Here is a 19,067-nt window from a genome sequence, read left to right as displayed (position 1 = left end):
CAGCTAGGGCTGACCAACAAGCTAAGGACATGGATGAATCTTTAATCTCAGAGGAGGGAGGGTTGGTCTGAGATAGCAGCAGAAATGAGAGCTAATGCATCTTGTCACTCCAATAGGAATTTAAGGCTTTTTTCCTGGGTCAGTTCAGATACCAAGAATTCAATAAATGTTAGCTACATGCTTAACATGTATTATATTAACTTAATCCTCAAACAACCAAAGAACAATAGTATTACTATCCCCATTTTGACAGATTAAGAAACTGAGGCTCATAAAGATATTAAGGATTGTCCCCAAGAATTATTGAAACCTAGGCAGTCTGGCTCTAAAGATAAGAAAATGTAAAAGGATTTATACTTTATGTAACTTTTTAATAGTTGAAGTAATGAACAGTTTATGACACAGAGAGAATTTAGCTCAGATTAAGATGAACCCACATTAGGGCCTTCCATGGAATTTTCAAAGATTACTTACGTGTTACAGAAGCAATAACTAATTTTTTTCAAGTATTCAAAAGGACACAGGAAACTTACTAGCTGCTTAACAGACCAATCATCTCTTTAAATCCCCTTCACTTGGAGAAGCTATTTTAAGAACGCTACAATTTATTTGTAATTCATTGACCTTGTTAAATAGTTTTTAGAAATCAAACTTACCTAATGGAGGAAACTCTCAGATAGGGAAAAAATACAAGTTTCTTCCCCAAAATTTATGGGAGAGAAAATGTTTGTAAAACATTAGAAATATTTGTGCTTTTCAGTTTTATAGATCATCTGTGTAGGCAGATGTTTAAGCTGCATTAAATTCTTGTTTAATGCAAAAATTCTTTATCTTTTGAATGCTGTTGGGATTGCTGCCATATTTAGCCTGAATTATTCAGGACTTATGGTAATTATTAAAACACAAACAAATGAAAATACCCATCTCCTGATTTCTGATTTTTTTTTAACTCATTAGTTATTAATTCCTACCTTAGACTGACCTTTTTATACCCACCCCATGGTAATCAGAAGTCTCTTGTTGAAGTCCTAGGGAAGCCATCTGATCTGCCAGGAGCTTATTCTTTTCCTCTAGGGTCTGTAGGTTGTGAGTTAATACACTTACGTCTGCCTTTGAAAAACAAAAGGAAAAGAGGAATCCATTTATTATCTATAAATAGATAAATATATCTATGCCAGATCTAAAAATATTACCTTATTTTCAAATGACATTTGTAACTATAAAATAGAAGGCATCTTAAGAACATATTCCTGTATTTATATTTGGGGATTTTCAATCTCATAGCTTTATGATGATTTAAAATAATTTATTTTTCTTTTCTTTTATATTTTTTCATCTTTTGTAGTTGTCTTCAGCAGGAGGGTTATTATAAATTACACAGTTCACATTTACTAGAAATGGAAGTCCTTCTGGTACTTGGCATTTATTTAAATATTAATTCAAGCTTATAAATAAAGATGCAAAAATCTTCCACAAAATATTAGCAAAAGGAATCCAGCAATATACAAAAAGGACAACTAATCACGACCAAGTGAAGTTTGTCCCAGTAACACAAAGCTTGTTCAACATTCGAAATCAATTTGCATAATTTACATCAATAGACATGAGGAAAACCACATGAACATCTCACTAGATGCAGAAAAAGCATTTCACAAAATTCATCATTGATTCATGATAAAAACTCAGCAAATTAAAAATGGAAGGGAACCATTTCTACCTGATAAAGTGTATGCATAAAAAACATGTAACTAATATCAATCCTAATGGTGAAAGACAATATTTTTCCCCTAAGATTGGCAAAAAGACAAGGATATCTCCCTGCTCTTACCATTCCTATTCAATATCATACAGGAGGTGATAGTTGGTGCAATAAGGCAAGAAAAAGTAATAAAAGACATACAGATTGGAAAGGGAGAAATCAAACTGTGTCTTTACAACGGACATGATTGTCTACATAGGAAATCCCAAAGAATCTACAAAAAAAATAAAATACTAGAAGAAGTGTGTTTAGTAAGGTTGAAGGCTACAACATCAAATCAATTGTATTTTTATAAACTAGCAAAAAACAACTTGAAACTGACTTTTCTAAAAAGAACCACTTATAACTACAAAATCCATGAAATTCTTTATACAAATCTAAAATAAATGCTCAATATTTCACATGCTGAAAATTACAAAATATTGATGAAATAAAAAAAAATAAATAAAATTGAGAGAGAAGTCATATTCATGTATTAGAAGATTCAATATTGCTAAAAGGTCGATTCTCTCTAATCCCAACCACAATTCTGTGGGGTAATTTACCAGGGTCCACCTTTTGGTGGGGTCTGGACTGTGGGGCTAGAAAATATGCCTTATAAGAAACACCAAAGGGAATTCTTTAGGATAAAATAAAAGGGCACTAGATAATAACTGGAATCCACATTAAGAAATAACGAGTAAGAGAAGAAACACAGGTACATGTAAAAGTTATATAAAAATGTTAGGCCATAGAGAAAACTCTTCATAAATTTGAAAGGATTGAAATGACACTAAGTATGTTTGCAACTACAATGGAATAAAATTAGAAATCAATAAAAGAAGGACATTTTGGAGATTCACATATAGAGGGTGCCAAAAAAATGTATACACATTTTAAGACAGGAAAAAACTGTATTAAAATTGTAATGCCCAATATATACTGATAACAAAAGATGAATACAAATCATGTGTATACATTTTTTGGCACCCCCAGTATATGGGAAAATTAACACACGTCTAAAAAAATCAATGGATCAAAGAGGAAATTACAAGGGAAATTAAAGAATACTTTGAGATGACTAAAATGAAAATACAGCATGACAAAACTTATAGTATTCAGCTAATGCAGTGCTTAGAAGGAATTTTACAGCTGTAGACACCTATATTAAAAAAGAACAAATACTGGCCTTCAGAGGAGAAGGCAGTGTGAAGAAGATAGAGAGGCTATGGAATGACCATACACCAAGGGATGTCGGGCAGCCACCGGAAGTTGGAAGAGGCAAGAAACAGGTTTTTCTCTAGAGCCTCAAAAGGAGCACAACCCTGCTGACCCCTTGATTTCAGCTCAGTGGAGCTTATTTTGGACTTCAGAACTTAAGAAAAATTGAAGCCTGAGAGATGAGCACTGCTATCAAGTCCCCACAGCTGTACAGAAATGCATGTGCTGCGTTCAATCATCCCTTGCATTCAAAATGCTACTGATGCATAGCACCTAATCAAGTCCCCGGTTCCAGTCCCACTCCCGAGGAAGCTACGTCACCTCCATCACTACTATACTATCTGCTGTGTTGCTTCGTGCTGGCTTTTCTCATTCATCATTTTCCCTGTTGAGATAAAGTTCAATAAATTAAAAAAACCCCACAAATATCTCAAATAAATAACCTAAGCTTCTATCTTAAGAAACTAGAAAAAGAAGAGCAAAATAGACCCAAAGCAAAAGGAAGAAATTAACTAATAAAAATTACAGCAGAAATAGAATAGAGAATAGAAAAATCGAGAAAATCAGTAAAACCAAGTTGGTTCTTTGAAAAGATCAGCAAAATTGACAAACCTTTAGCTATACTAGCCAAGAAAAAAATAGAGAAAACACAAGTTACTAATGTTCGGAAAAAAGGAAAGGACATTACTACTGAACTTACAGAAATAAAAGGGGCTTCTATGAACAGCTGTATGCCAACAAATGAAATAACAGATGAAATGGACAAATTCATAGAAACACCTAAATACTGAACTGACTTTAAAAAAAACCCAGAAAATCTGAATACACCTATACAAGAAAAGAAATAAATCAATAATAATAGTTAAAAACAAGTAAGACAAAAAAAAAATTTCCCACAAAGAAAAACCCAGAAGCAGATGGCTTCACTGGTGAATTCTACAAAACATTTAAAGAAGAATTATCACCAACCCCTCACAAACTCTTCCCCAAAATTTTAAGGGAAGGAATCACAAAATCACTTTAAGAGGCCAATATTACATTGATACTAATACCAGACAAAGACATTACAAGGAAACTACAGAACAATATTCCTTATTTATATAGATACAAAAATCCTCTACAAAATGCCAGCAATCCAAATCCAGCCACACAAAAAGGATTATGCACCATGACCAAGAAAAATTTATTCCAGGAATTAAAGTTTGAGTCAACATTTGAAATCCATTAAGTACTACACCATAGTAACAGAGTAAATGACAAAATCCACAGTATTATTTCAATAGACACAGAAAAAGCATTTGACAAAATTAAACACAGTTTCAGGATAAAAATTCTCAACACACCAGGAATATAAGGTAATTTCCTCATCATCATAATAAAGGGAATTTACAAAAAGCCCTCAGCTAACATCATGCTTAATGACGACAAACTAAAAACTTTCTCTCTAAGATCAGAAACAAGATAAGGATGTCTATTCTCACCACTTCAGCATAGTATTGGAAGTTCTAGTCAAGGCAATTACACAAGAAAAATAAAAGGAAGCACAACGTTGGACAGGAAGAAATAAAATTCTCTATTTGCAGATAACACAATTTTTATATGCAAAATATATCAAATATTGTATTAAGATTGTAATAATCTCCAAAACAATTTGAATACAAATCCTATCAAAATTTCACCTGTCCTTTTTTTGCAGACATGAAAAAGCTAATCCTAATTTTTAAATAGAAATGCAAGGATCCAGAATAGTCAAAACAATCTTGAAAAAAAAATTTGGAGGACTTGCACATCTCTATTTCAAATCTTAATACAAAGCTATAGTGATCAAACTGTGTGGTGCTGGCATAACAACAGACATATAGATCAATGCAATATTAGGTTGGTGCAAAAGTAATTGTGGTTTAAAAGGTTAAAAATAATTGCAAAAACCACAATTATTTTTGCACCAACCTAATAGAATTGAGAGTCTAGATATAAGCCCATACATCTATGGTTAATTGATTTTGACAATTAATTGATTAATTAACTGTTTACTTAATTGATATTTTTCTATAGAAAGAATAGTACTTTCAACAAATGGTGTTGGGACAACTGGATATCCACAGGCAAAATAATGTACTTGAATCTCTATCTCATACATATATAAAATTAACTCAAAATGGACCTAACTATAAAATGTACAACTATAAAATTCTCAGAATAGAAAACAGGTATAAATCTTTGAGACCTTGGACTAGGCAACAGTTTCCCAGATGTGACACATAAAGCACAAGCAACCAAAGAAAAAACTAGGTAAAATGGTTTTTCATATCATAAAAATCTAAAACTTTAAAAAGACAATCCATAGAATGCGAGAAAATATCTGCAAATCACTCTGGTAACGGTCTATGGTCCAGAATATATAAAGAACTCTTACAACTTAACCCAGTTTAAAAACAGACCAAGGATCTAAACAGACATTTCTCCAAAGAAGATACACAAATGGCCAATAAGCACATAAAAAGATGATCAACATTAATCATTAGGGAAATGCAAATCAAAACCACAATGAGAAACCATTTTTGCACCCACGAAGATAGTTATAATCAAAAAATGAAAATTATGTGCCGAGGATGTGGAGTAATTGGAACCCTTGTACATTGCTAGTGTAATTCCACTCCTAGGCATATATATCAAAGAATTGAAAACAAGTACTTAAACAAATACACACACACTAATCACCACAGCCAAAAGGATGAAAGAGTGCAAATGTCCATCAAGAGATGAAGAGATAAATTGTGGTGTGTATGCAGGGGTTAGAGCACCAGCATAGTTGAAAACCATGTACTCATATATCTTTGATTCCCCCCAAAACTTAAGTTGTCCCTCAGTATCTGGAGGTTATTGGATCCACGACACCTGCGGATACCAAAATCCACAGATGCTCAGGTCCCCTACATAAAATAGCATAGATCAATGCATATCATTGGCGCTCCGCATCTGTGGACTTCCAGCCACAGGTCTAGAAACGTACAGTATTTACTGAAAAAGACCCATGTATAATTGGACCCATGCAGTTCAAACCCATGTTGTTCAAGAGTCAACTGTATAAATAAAAATCTTAAAAAGAATCAACACTATATATACACAATAAATATTACTCAGCCATTAGAAAGAATGAAGTACTGATACATATAATAATGTGAATGAATCTCAAAAAACATGCTAAGTGAAAGAAGCCAGACACAAAAGTCCACATGTTGTATGATTATATTTGTATGAAATACCCAGAACAGATACATCTAGAGAGTCAGAATGCAGACTGGTGGTTGCCAGAGGCTGGGGGAAAGAGGGAATGAGGAGTAATTGCTTAAAGAGAGTGAAGTTTCCTTTTGGGGTGATGAAAATATTTTGGAACTAGACAGAAGTGGTACTGCACAACATTGAAAATGTGCTAAATGCCACTGAACTGCTCACTTTAAAATGATTGATTTTATATTATGTGAACTGCACCCGAATTAAAAAAAAAAAAAGTGAGATACTTCACACCCACTAAGATGGGTAGAATAAATTTTATTTTTCATTTTTTTAATATTGAAGTAAAAATTTATTGACCTTATTAAGTAAGAATCCTTATATATTTAATATTGCTTCAAATTTACCATAGGAGTTACTTCCCAAAAATGTTAATCACAGATGGATTGAAAGAGTATTGGGGAAATGTAGTAGTGTTTCTCTATAAGAATACCACATTGTAAGTCCAGAGGGATTTGCCTTTATGGAATTTGAAACAAAAGAACAAACAGCAAAAGCTATTGAGGTAGGTCCAGAACTTTTTTAGCTTCAAAGCAAGTACATCCACATCTCAGTGGTGGGGAGCCCAGTCTTGGAAAATCTTGAAATCATGAACATCCTTTATTTAACATTTTGCTGGAACAAAGCTGAGCTGTAAGGATAGAGACTGCTGTTTGTGTGATAAATTTTTAAAGCAGACAATAACAAGTGTAAGTAAGGATGTGGAGATATTGGAATCCTCACACATTGCTGTTAGGATTGTAAAATGGTACAGTCACTTTGTAAAAGTTTGGAAGTTTCTGATCACAAACATACATCACATGACCCACTAGTTTCACTCCTAGGTGTACAACAAAGAAAATTTAAAACATATGCTCACCAAAAAATTGTGCAAACATTCATTGTGTTGTTTTTAATTGCCAAAAAGTATAAACAGTCTGAATGTCTATCAACTGATGAATGGATAAACAAAAGTATGATATAGTCATACAATAGAATATTAGTCAGCTATAAATAGAAGGAAGTACGGACATATGCTACAATATGGATAAATTTTGAAAGCATCATGCTAAGTGAAAGAAGCCAGAACTGGAAGGGTATATCCTGTTTTATTCTATTTATATGAAATGTCCAGAATGGGTAAATCCAGAGACAGAAAGGAAAATAGTAATTGCCAGGGGCTGGCCATAGGGGCGAATAGGGAGTGACTGCTAATGGGTACTGGGTTTCTTTCTGGAGTGATAAAAAGGTCCTAGAATTAGATAGTGATATTTGCACAAACTTGTGAATATACTAAGAAACCACTGAGTTGTATATTTAAAGAAGGTGAATTTATGGTATATTAATTATATCTAAAAAATAAAAGGTACTAAAACAGTCATTTACCTGACAATAACATGAATCTTGAACTGTACTTTAAATGATATACAAAGATTAACTTGAACAGGATCATAGACCTAACGTAAAACCTAAAACTATAAAACTTCTAGAGAGGAACAAAGGAGAAAATCTTTGTGCTTAGGTTAGGTAAAAATTTCTTAGATATAATACAAAAAATATAATCCACAGAATTTTAAAAATTGATAAACTCAATTTCATCAAACTATAAGACTTCTACTCTTTGAAAGAGCATGAAAAGATAAAACATGCAATGGAAGAAAATATATGTAAAACACATACCTGACAAAAGATTTGTTTATATACAAATATAATTTTTTTACGTAAGAATTGATATGAGGTTATATTTTAAAATCTCTGAAAAATTAACAGTAAGAAAACAAAGTGAATTAAAAATGGTTAAAAGACTTGAAGAGACAATTCAAATTGTGGATGGCAGATAAGCCAATGAAAAGACACTCATTTTTAGTCTTTGGAGAAATGAAAATTAGAGCCACAATGATTATCACTACACACCAGTTATAATGGCTACAATTAAAGGAATTGACAATACCAAGTGCTGGTGAGAATATAGAGAAACTGGAACTCATATGTTACTGGTGCAAAATGCAAGATGATACAGATCTTTTGGAAAACATTTGAGTAGTTTGTTATTATGTCAAACATCTATTTACCATAGGATCCAGAAATCCAACTCCTAATATTTACCCAAGAGAAATAAAAATATATGTTCATTTGTGAATACTTACACAGGCTTTATTCATAATTGCCCAAATCTGGAAACAACCCAAATGTCCTCCAATTGGCAAATGGGTAAAGAAACTGTGCTATATCCAGATATTGAACATAAACGATCACATGACATGGATGAATGTCAAATGCCTTATGTTATATCAAAGAAGCCAGACTTAAAATGCTACATATTGTATGATTCTATTTACATGATATTCTGGAAAAGGGACAGAAAAACAGATTAGCGGCTGCCAGGGGATGTGGATAGAGGAAGAGGTTGATTACAGAGGGGCACAAGGAACTTTCTGGGGTGATAGAAATGTTCTATATTTTGATTGTGGTGGTGGTTACATTATTGCACATGTTTGTCAAAACTCATAGAACTGTATACTAAAAAAAGGGTCAATTTCACTGTATGTAAATTATAACTCATAAGGCCTGATTTTAAAGAAACCATAGCTTTACAAAGAATATGCATTTTAAAAAAATATCAATTAGACCCAAAAAAGTAGGACTCTATATAAGCATTATCATTTGGCCTAATACAACCTTTCTACTGAGCAAGTATTTTCAGTTCCCATCAACGTACACTCAGACTGCCTTAACACAATTGAAATCAGACAAGCAAAATAATAATGCTACTTTAAAATCACAGATATACCGCATTTGCATTAGCCATAGAACATTCACGAACCTTTTTAAGCAAAAAGCATTAATGAATTTAATAGTAGTCACCAATTTTCCCAAATTTTAAACAGCATTATTTGAGGCCAAATGGACACCAGTAAAGTCCTTGCCACAGGAAGTTAGCTTCATGCAATGATTTTTAGGGTGCACTATTTTCAATTTACTTGATACGAGTGACTAAACCACAGGGAGCAGCTTGGTGAATGGTATTTGAGCTTGGGCTAAGAATTTAGCTTTCCTCCTGCTCCAATTTTCAAATTAGAAGTTCACATATATATAGTAATACAAATTCTGTTTAGTTGAGCCAGAAGCCAAGAAACAGTCAAGGCTTGATGACTGTATCAACATCTGCTGCTGGATTTATGGTCTGGGGTAGGCTGATTCTCCTTGATGGTCTAGATGTATTCTCTAGATAGCAGTGATACATAATCTTAACTCTCTTCAAATTTTGAAATGCAAGTAGCAATGTCTTAAAGAGTGTTTTTTTTATTTGATTTGAATAAGAACTGTATTTGTTTCTCTGGCCATTCCATCTTTTTAGAACCCAGAAAAAGGTAACTTGCAGATAAAGTGGCAGGAGCTAATAGGTACTTAGGAAGCCTAAGTTACCTTTTTTTTTTTTTTTTAAATAAAAACCTCATCACGGTCAGCAATCATGCCTTCGCCTCCCACAGGCTCCGTAACTCACTCTCAGGGGACTTCTTGGCTAAACTACTCTGTGAACATCAGCGCTGGAGGCAGTGATGACTCACTGGCAAACAGATGCTCAACAAGCCAGTGTCCCCCAGAAGCAGCCTCATTGCTGCAGAGACTGGAGAGCTTTGAGTTGCAGCCAGCTTCGTGGCTTCTCTATTCCCCCATATCTTGGTATTCAACAAAATAACCCACTGTCTCATTAAGATCAGGTGATACAGAAAGCTGCAATACAGAAGAAATATAGTGAAATAAATCAAACGTGGAATACCTTGCTTTTAGCTAATTCCTTTTCCAAATTGTGTTTTTCTTGTGCTATTTCTTTCTCTGTTTTATTAACCTGCCCCAGGGGGAAGAAAAAAGAAATGCGTCAATGTTAAAGCAGCTGACAGGCTCTACTATAGCAGACACATCCTGCATATCAATTAATACCTACACTGCAGAGATAGCATATCCTCTCAGAAAAGGGGCCACTCAGGGAGTCTCTGAAGCAGAGCAGACTTCACAAATAGCCCTGAAATTAGAAAGACACGTCTGCACGTCAGACTCTGCTGGTTCCTTCCTAACTAGGAAGGCAGGGCTGTTCCCCCTTAACCTACATTGTTCCACTCCTTCGAGGGAAATAGATGTTTAAAATATGATCCCTTAATGAGGATGTGTGAATTATTAGTTAACATTCGGTAATGCTGTATAAGGGTATATACTACTTGGCACAGACTACTTCCCATGCTAAAAGGCATAGATTTGCTATCTAAAGACTCAGACAATCTGCCTCTGGGTTATATTTCTTGTTTTTTTTGCATTTAAAATATAATTCTAAACAAGATGACCACCACAACCAGGAGCTAACATAATTCTGTCTCTACCTACCTCTCTCTGAAGTCTTTCTTTCTCTTCTAGCAGAGACATCTTCTCTTGCACTGATGCTTCCAATTCACCTCTCAATCTTGCAATAGTTGATTCTAGCAGCTCTTTTTGCATTGCTGTCCTCTTCTCAGCATCCTGTACTTTCTGGATATACTGGTTATGCTCAAGGATTAAGTGGTCCCTGCAGGAAGAGAATCAGGAGATATGAAAGCTAAATGAGAGCGCTTTAACAGAAAGGCTAAATGTTCCTATAGAACATATCTTCGGCCTCAGAGCAGTTACCAAAATGTTCTAACAAAACTAGTTAGTTGAGGGCAGGGTCTTTTTGCGCTTGGCCCAGCAAATGCAGAATTAAACATTTTCATTAAAGATAAGAAATACAAATGCAACAACAAAAGATGCATAAGAAGTTGCCCACAATTTACTTACAGATGTACTTGGAGTTGAGTTTTCTCATTCTGAACAGTCTGTAGCTCACTTGAGATACTGGCATGGGCTGCATCCAGCAGTAAATTTTGTTCTTGAACTGTCTGTGTCATCATTTTCTGTTCTACCTGTTAGAAGTAATATTAAAAGCTGAGATGCCAGAAAGTCATTTGATAGGGTATCATTCAAAATAACTGATCTAAGATACTGAATTAGCTTACAAAAGACAAATTACTTCTCTTAAAAAATGTTTATTTTAATGCCCAGCTTTGTACCCACTCTGACTTGACCATAATGCTATCATTTTATTCCTCTATTAGGCAACAATCAAGATGCATTGTCTACCTCGCTTCCTGCGAAATTAATAAAACTCCTAAAATGAACATACTATAGATACAAAATTTATATTAAGAATAATTTTGGTACTTTAACATTTCAATATACATATTTTAAAAAGTAAAACAATATCAATGGATATAAATATAAAGTGAAAAGACCCCTCCCTCTGTATCTCCCTGACCTTTTCCAAATAATCCTACTCCCAAGGACACTCATATTTAATAATTTGCTGTGGATTCTTTCAAGAATATCTGAAAATTGTACTCAGATACTGTTACAACAATTGTTGTGCACAGTTTATCTTCTCTGGTTCCCCATTTGGAATTATCAGAACAACATTTTTATTCATACCCTCTCTATGTACAATTTATAAAGCTTTTGCAAATATAATACATATTAACAATTACTTCTATAAATATGTTTTAAATTAACACTTGTATTTTAATAATATTTGATTGCAAAGCAAAGCTTCACACTGGTAAAATGAAATCCCACTTGTATAATATCCCAGAGTTTTAAAATGTTTGTGACAATGTTCAGTCTACTTACATATGTGACTTTATTCAGCCTACTAAATTGTAAGTTCCATGAAAGTAGGGATTTTGAATTGTTCACTACTATAATCCAATTTAGACCTATACCGAGTAAGACCTATACATCATACCTGTACAGGGTAAACACTAAATGTTTGTTGAATTAATGAAAAATATTTGTTGAGTACTTGTTATGTGCAAAACATGCTTAGCATCGTGGGAAATAACAAAGATATAAGACAATGTCCTTTATGAAACTCACAATGTTATACAAGAAAGGAGCCATGCACATAAATTACTACTTGGAATGCAGAAAAGAGAGGCAGTATAATATATGATTAAAAACATTGACTCTACTGTCAGACTTAGGTTTAAATCCAGCTCTACCCCTTACTAGCTAGATGACTTCCAACAAGTTGATTAACTTCTCTAAATTTCATTATCGGTTAAAATGAAGATAATGAATATCACTTTACATAACGACTGCTAAAATTAAAGGAGGTAATATATGTAAAATCCTTAACACAATGCTTGGTGGTAAGTATGGTTAAGTATGCTCCAAAAAAATGACAGCTATTATCATTATTGTCTGTTTACTGTCCCAAGAGCATAAGTTGAAACAAAAAACTGATCCCTTCTGATCAAGCATCATGATGAAAGTGAGTCTTACAGAATGAATAGGATTCAAAGAGTTGAAGATAAAGTTCATTCTCAGTGGAAGGAATGACATAAGTAAAATGAAAAAGCATAGATATTTGGGGAAAAGGTAGGTACTTTAGGGTCATTCATAAGTGTTCTCCATGATTCCATAAATAATGGGCAGGTAATTAGTTTTCCTAAAGTAATGATATTTGAGAAGAAACCATTAAGAAAGTACTTAGTGTAAGGACAAATGACCCTGCTGATGAAAACTGAAAACCACCAATCAAAAAAAAAATTCAGTTAATTTCTTGAAATTAATGTTAAAATATTTTATTTATCCAGTTGGCCATGTGCATTTCCTGACCTCTTAGCCAAGGAGGTTTCCTGTTGACTCTACCAGAAACTGACTGGTGTTAAATGAGTACCTGCAGAATGGCTTGATGGTCAGCAATAATTTGGGCATTTTCCATACTAACAGCCTGAAGCATGTTGTTCAGCTCTGAACACTAACTAGTTAGTTGGTCATTCAAACCCTAAGATAACGTATATTGCAAATCCTAGATCTCTCTTATAAATAATTATTTTTACTTATGTAACATCATTTTTGATGACTGCATAGTATTTCACTAAATATGTGAACCTAATTTATTTAACCTACCCCAATGATATATTATTAAATTATAAAATACTGGTCAAATATTTGGAGTCAACACCCTAAATAATTCTAAATTAGAAGGAGCAACCAAAGCATTCGGCAGTTTACTGATCTTCCGTTCCTCACATTTTAAACACTGGTCAGACATAGCACGGTATCTACAGAATAGAATTTACAATATAGAAGCCTGGCCAGTAATGTAGAAATCTATTCCTAACATTGGATGGTGAGCATTCAGAATTGTTTAGCTGATAACACAAAATATTTAAGCTCCTTTATCACCAATTACATATTCATAAAAAGTAAAATATAGATGACCGTGCCATTTTACAAGATTAACCTTCCAAAATAAAACACTAATCTTTTGTGCAACAGATCTATCATACATGTAGTTACTTTATACTTCTCTTGTCCTTTTGCTATTTTGAGATTTGTATTCTTGTGGAAAATATTTATCTTAATTACCAGTTATTTTTGCAAAGTATATTTGGCAAGGATCTTATGTTTTAATGAACAAGTTCTTCAAGGATGGGGACAAATAACTGAAAGATTAATAGAATAACATTCAAAAAAGGAATAAGAAAGGAAAGATAAATGAAAGATTATCTGGAAAGCATCATAAGTGGTATGTGTAGTACAGTAGTTAGGAACACATTCAGGGGCATTTTAAAATTATAACCGGATGTACAAATTGTTCATCAAGGAATACCTGGGAGGTGAGACAGAGGAGAAAAGAACTCTTGCTCCTTGAAAAGAAATAGCTAATTTTCTTTGGAGCCAGACTGCCTGCACCCAAATTCTAACTCTGCCACTTATTGGCTATTATTAATCCTCTCTGCATATCAACTTCCTTATCTTTAAAATGAGAATAATAATAGTTTCTATAATAGTTCTGCAAGGATTATAATTTGTTAGTAACATAAGGTGCTTAGAATAGTGCCAGGAATGTATTAGATTGGTGCAAAAGTAATTGCGGTTTAAAAGTTTAAAAATTGCAAAAACCTCAATTACTTTTGCACCAACCTAACAAAATGGGTGCAGTAAATGTTACTATTAGTATAGTAATAGTAGTAGTTATTGTTATTATTTTATAAAAGAACATATCTATTTTGTATTTGTTATAGAGTACAGCAAGACTATGATCTTAACATTAAAGTAATCAAATTGTACGAACAAAAAGTTCTTTTAAGTGATCAATACTATCTCATAGGGCCCTATGAGAAATAACGTTTGTCTGCATATTTGGTGACTCTTTTCCATATACATGCATATAGATAAAACATCAGTTAAATTTCGGAACCACTATCCCATAGAAAATGGTTACACATAACTCCAAAATCCAGCAAGTATTTCTTAGTTTCCTACTGTGTGGTATGCTATAAAAGATACAAAGAAAGTATAAGATATAGCCCTGGGCACTGAACTGATGATAAGTTTATAAGGGGAAAGAAAAGGTATGTATTTAAGGAATAAACCAGAAAGCAAATAACGGCAAGATATAAACTAGCGCATGATTTAGCAGTATATTTCATATACTTATATGTCATAAGATTTGGAGAGTGAAATGAGAAATGTACTCAATTTGATAATGTTTCATAGATGAAGATCTTATAGAAATTAAAATTTGGATGATGGCAATGGTATGAATTTATATAATCAGAATTAATCTTGGTTCTTGGTTCCTTGATTGAACAAAATTAAATAATATCTAAAATACTAGAGAAATGGGAAGACTTACCTGTGCTTTTTCTGATGCTTCATGAAGGGATATTATTTCAGCTCTCAAATATGCATTTTCTTCATGTTCCTTGTTGAAAGACATCTGCACATTCTATAGGAAAAAAATAATAATTTCTCTTTTCTATATGTAAGAGCTATTTTACATGTATCTCTATAAAAATACCTGTTCTGTCCCAGACAAGCAAAAAGTTAAGGGACTTCCTCACCATTAAATCAGTTTTGCAAGAAATGTTAAATAGTTTTCTTTAAGTAGAAAAGGAAAGACCATAACCAGAAATAAGAATATATGAGAAAGGGAAAAACCTTATAGGTAAAGCTAAATATTCAGTAAGCACAGCAAATCACACACTTAAAAAGATACTACAAAGGTTAAAAGAAAAAAGTATCAAACTCAACTCAAACTATAAGTAGTTAGGAGACACACAACACAAGAACGATCTAAAATATGACATCAGTAAGATAAAGGCATGGAGGGGGTAGTAATACTGCAGTCCTTGTAGAATATATTGGAACTTAAACACCTATCAGCTTAAAATAGACTGCTATAGATAAAGAATGTTATACATAAACCTCATGGTAACCACAAGCCAAAAAGCTACAAAAGATATACAAAGAACAAAGAGAAAGGAACCTAAACACAACACTAAAGAGAAACAGGAAATCACAAGGGAAGAAATCAAAAGAACAAAGGAGCAGAGGACAACGATAAAAAAACCCCTAAAACAATTAACAAAATGGCAAGAAATACATACTTATCTTAATTACTCTATGTAAATGTATATAATGCTCCAATAAAAAGATATAGGGCGGATGAATGGATAAAAAAATATGACCCTTCTATATGCTGCTTCCAAGAGACTCACTTCAAATCAAGACACATACAGACTGAAAGTGAAGAGATGGAAAAGGATGTTCCATGCAAACAGAAATGAAAAGTAAGCTGGAGTAGCAATACTTACGAGTATATCAGACAAAATAGACTTTAAATAAAAAAATGTAAAAAAAGACATAGAAGGACATTACATAATTATAAAGGGGTTAATCCAAGAAGAGGATATAACAATTGTAAATATCTACACACCCAACATAAGAGTATGTAAGTATATAAAACAACTATTAATAGACATAAAGGGAGAAATCTACAGTAACGCAATAATAGTAGGGGATTTTAATACCTCACTCACATCAATAGATATATCACCAGACAGAAAATTAATAAAGAAATAATGGCCTTAAATGTCACATTAGATGAGATCAACTTAATGGACATTTATAGAACATTTAACCTAAAAACTGCACACTACACATTTTTTTTTCAAGTGCACATGGAACATTCTCCAGGACAGAGAATATATTAGTCCACAAAAACACCTCAGTAAGTTCAAGAAGAATGAAATCATATCAAGCATCTTTTCCAACCATTATAGCATGAAACTAGAAATCAACTACAGGAAGAAAACTGGAAAACACAAATATGTGGAAACTAAACAACATGCTACTAAACAACCAATGGATCAAAGAGGAAATCAAACAAGAAATCAAAAACTATCTTGAAAACAATGATAATAAAAACACAACTTTTCAAAATATATGGGATGCAGCAAAAGCAGTTCTAAGAGCGAAGTTCATAGCTATACAGGCCTACCTCAAGAGACAAGAAAAAAATCCCAAATAAACAGTATAACTATCCACCTAAAGGAACCAGAAAAATAATAACAAAAAACCCCAAAGTAAACAGAAAGAAGGAAATAGTTAGATCTTAGTGGAAATAAATGAAATAGAAATTTAAAAAAACAATAGAAAGGATCAATAAAACTAAGAACTGGTTCTTTGAAAAGATAAATAAAAAAGACAAACCTTTAGCCAAACTCATTAAAAAAAAAAGGAGACAGCCCAAATAAATAATCATAAATGAAAAAGAAATTACAACTGACACCACAAAGAATCATTAAAGAATACTATGAACAATTATACACCAACAAATTCGACAATCTAAACGAAACGAATACATTTCTAGAAGTATACAAGCTTCCAATACTGAACCAGGAAGAAATAAAAAATCTAAACAGACTGATTACTAGCAATGAAATTAAAGTAGTAATTAAAAAAAACTCCCAACAAATAAAAGTCCAGAACCAGATGGCTTTACAGGTGAATTCTACCAAACCTTCAAAGAAGAATTAATACCTATCCTTAAACTATTTCAAAAAATTGAAGAGGTAGGAATGCTTCCAAACTCATTTTATGAAGCCAGCATTACTCTGATACCAAAACCAGATAAAGATATTACAAAAAAAGAAAATTACAGGCCAATATCCTTGATGAACATAGATACAAAAATTCTCAACAAAATATAGCAAACCGGATTCAACAATACATTAAAAAGATTATATACCATGATGAACTGGGATTCATCCTACGAATGCAAGGATGGTTCAACATCCACACATCAACTAATGTGATACATCACACTAACAAAATAAAGGATAAAACACATAGGATCATCTCAGTAGATACTACATAACATATACCATTTTAACCATTTTTAAGTGTATAATTCACTTAAAAATACTTGTGTTACATTTACATGTTAAGTTCAGTGGCATTAAGTACATTCACATTGTACAACCATCACCACCAAAAATTAGTTAATATTTCTATCATTTCATAAAAAAGTTTCTTTATAACAATTAATTTGTAATAGGCATATAATGCAAATGAGTATCTATTTTTGCTAATCCACCTTTTTCAACTGTAATAACCACATGAAAGATTTCTTTCCTAATACCTGGTTGACAACAGTTCTGAATATACAACTCATTTACACTGAAACTTTTTTTTAATAAAGATTTTAGGAGAATCAGAAAGACTGTAAACCAACATGTGTGAGGGAATATTACTTAGTGAAGAGAGGAAAGGACACCTCTGCACTCTCCAACCTCAAAACTTACCTTATTTTCTTCTACCAACTTGGAAATGAGGTCATCTCTGCAAACTAAAAACAAAAAGTCCACATAACTATGATAATAATAATTTAGTACAACTACATTGAAATTGAAAGGTATGTTTTTCTTTGAGAAGCTTTGATTTGGGGGGTGGTATGTATTTTGTGTAAATAAAGAGAATACAAGTATTTCTGTCATATTTTTATAGACTAGAAACTAAGGGAATTACTAAGAAATTATTTCAGAGTCATGTGCTATGGTAAATGAGGTCCCATTTTCTCTATGCATAGATGATAATGAATCACTGAGAGATTTTTAAGCTGGAGACGCACACGATCAAAAACTTGTTAGAGTCTAACAGAGGTTCAATAAAGACAGGGAGATGAGTTTAGAACTAGAAATGTAAAACAATGAGAGGTGGCTTTACAGCAATGACAGTGGGGATGCAGAAGGAAAACACAGTCCACTGGGGATGCAGAAGAAAAACATAGTCGTGAAGTAACAAGCAGGGATAACTGTCAGGACTTGGTGGCTGACTGGTGGGATAAAAGGAATAGCTGAGTCGAGGAAAATATCTGGCCTTCAGACTTGGGCAGTGGAGTGGATGGTGGACTCTTCAACTCAACACGGGAATAGAGGGAATAGAGATTTGGAGCATAGAACAAGTAAGAAGGGTTGGAATACTTAAGTTTTCATCATGTGTTTTGATATCTGCAAGGCATCCAAATATAGATGTTTAGTTAGCAGTAAAATACTACCTGGAGCTCAGTAGGATGATTTTGTATGGAAAAAAAAAAATTGAAACTATACAGAGAGTGAAAATAAAACCAAAGACAGAAAACAGAGGAACAGTTTGGCGTTGTACGTTAGTAGCCAAAAGATGTAAATTTTTCTGAGTAATGTTCTGGCTTCATAGAAAATTCATAAAAATCTATTAGTTTTGTTTCGCTTAAGTATTCTAAAGCCAGAAAGTTACAAAACACATAAAAAGTCACATTTTATGTGGGATACACACAGAAAATTTTACTTAATTAACTATAAGATCTGCTTTGAAAATTTCCCTAATCAAAGTACGAATGAAAGGGAAGTGTTTATTTTACTTGGGAGAACAATTTAATCACTTTAATTAGTGTGTGGGGGGAGTGGTTACATGTTTATTGCTAATAAACACAATAAAC

At 33.0% G+C, this 19,067-nt stretch overlaps 1 protein-coding gene across 2 annotated transcripts in view; it reads right to left on the bottom strand.

Annotated features, from left to right (window-relative positions):
- Positions 1-19,067, bottom strand: part of CCDC150 (coiled-coil domain containing 150) — a 74,803-nt gene that overhangs the window by 32,049 nt on the left and 23,687 nt on the right. For both annotated transcript variants that reach the window (XM_074339585.1, XM_074339581.1), the window contains exons 8-13: positions 17,896-17,939; positions 14,943-15,035; positions 11,039-11,163; positions 10,613-10,790; positions 10,014-10,082; positions 997-1,110 (exon numbers count right to left, since the gene is read on the bottom strand). In XM_074339585.1, the coding sequence (XP_074195686.1) occupies positions 997-1,110; positions 10,014-10,082; positions 10,613-10,790; positions 11,039-11,163; positions 14,943-15,035; positions 17,896-17,939 (623 nt within the window). The remainder of the gene's footprint in view (positions 1-996; positions 1,111-10,013; positions 10,083-10,612; positions 10,791-11,038; positions 11,164-14,942; positions 15,036-17,895; positions 17,940-19,067) is intronic.

This window comes from Rhinolophus sinicus, linkage group LG01 (assembly GCF_036562045.2).
Source record: "Rhinolophus sinicus isolate RSC01 linkage group LG01, ASM3656204v1, whole genome shotgun sequence".
NCBI classification, from domain to species: Eukaryota; Metazoa; Chordata; class Mammalia; order Chiroptera; family Rhinolophidae; genus Rhinolophus; species Rhinolophus sinicus.
Note: the sequence above shows the minus strand (reverse complement) of the source record. Positions and strands in the feature narration are given on the sequence as shown.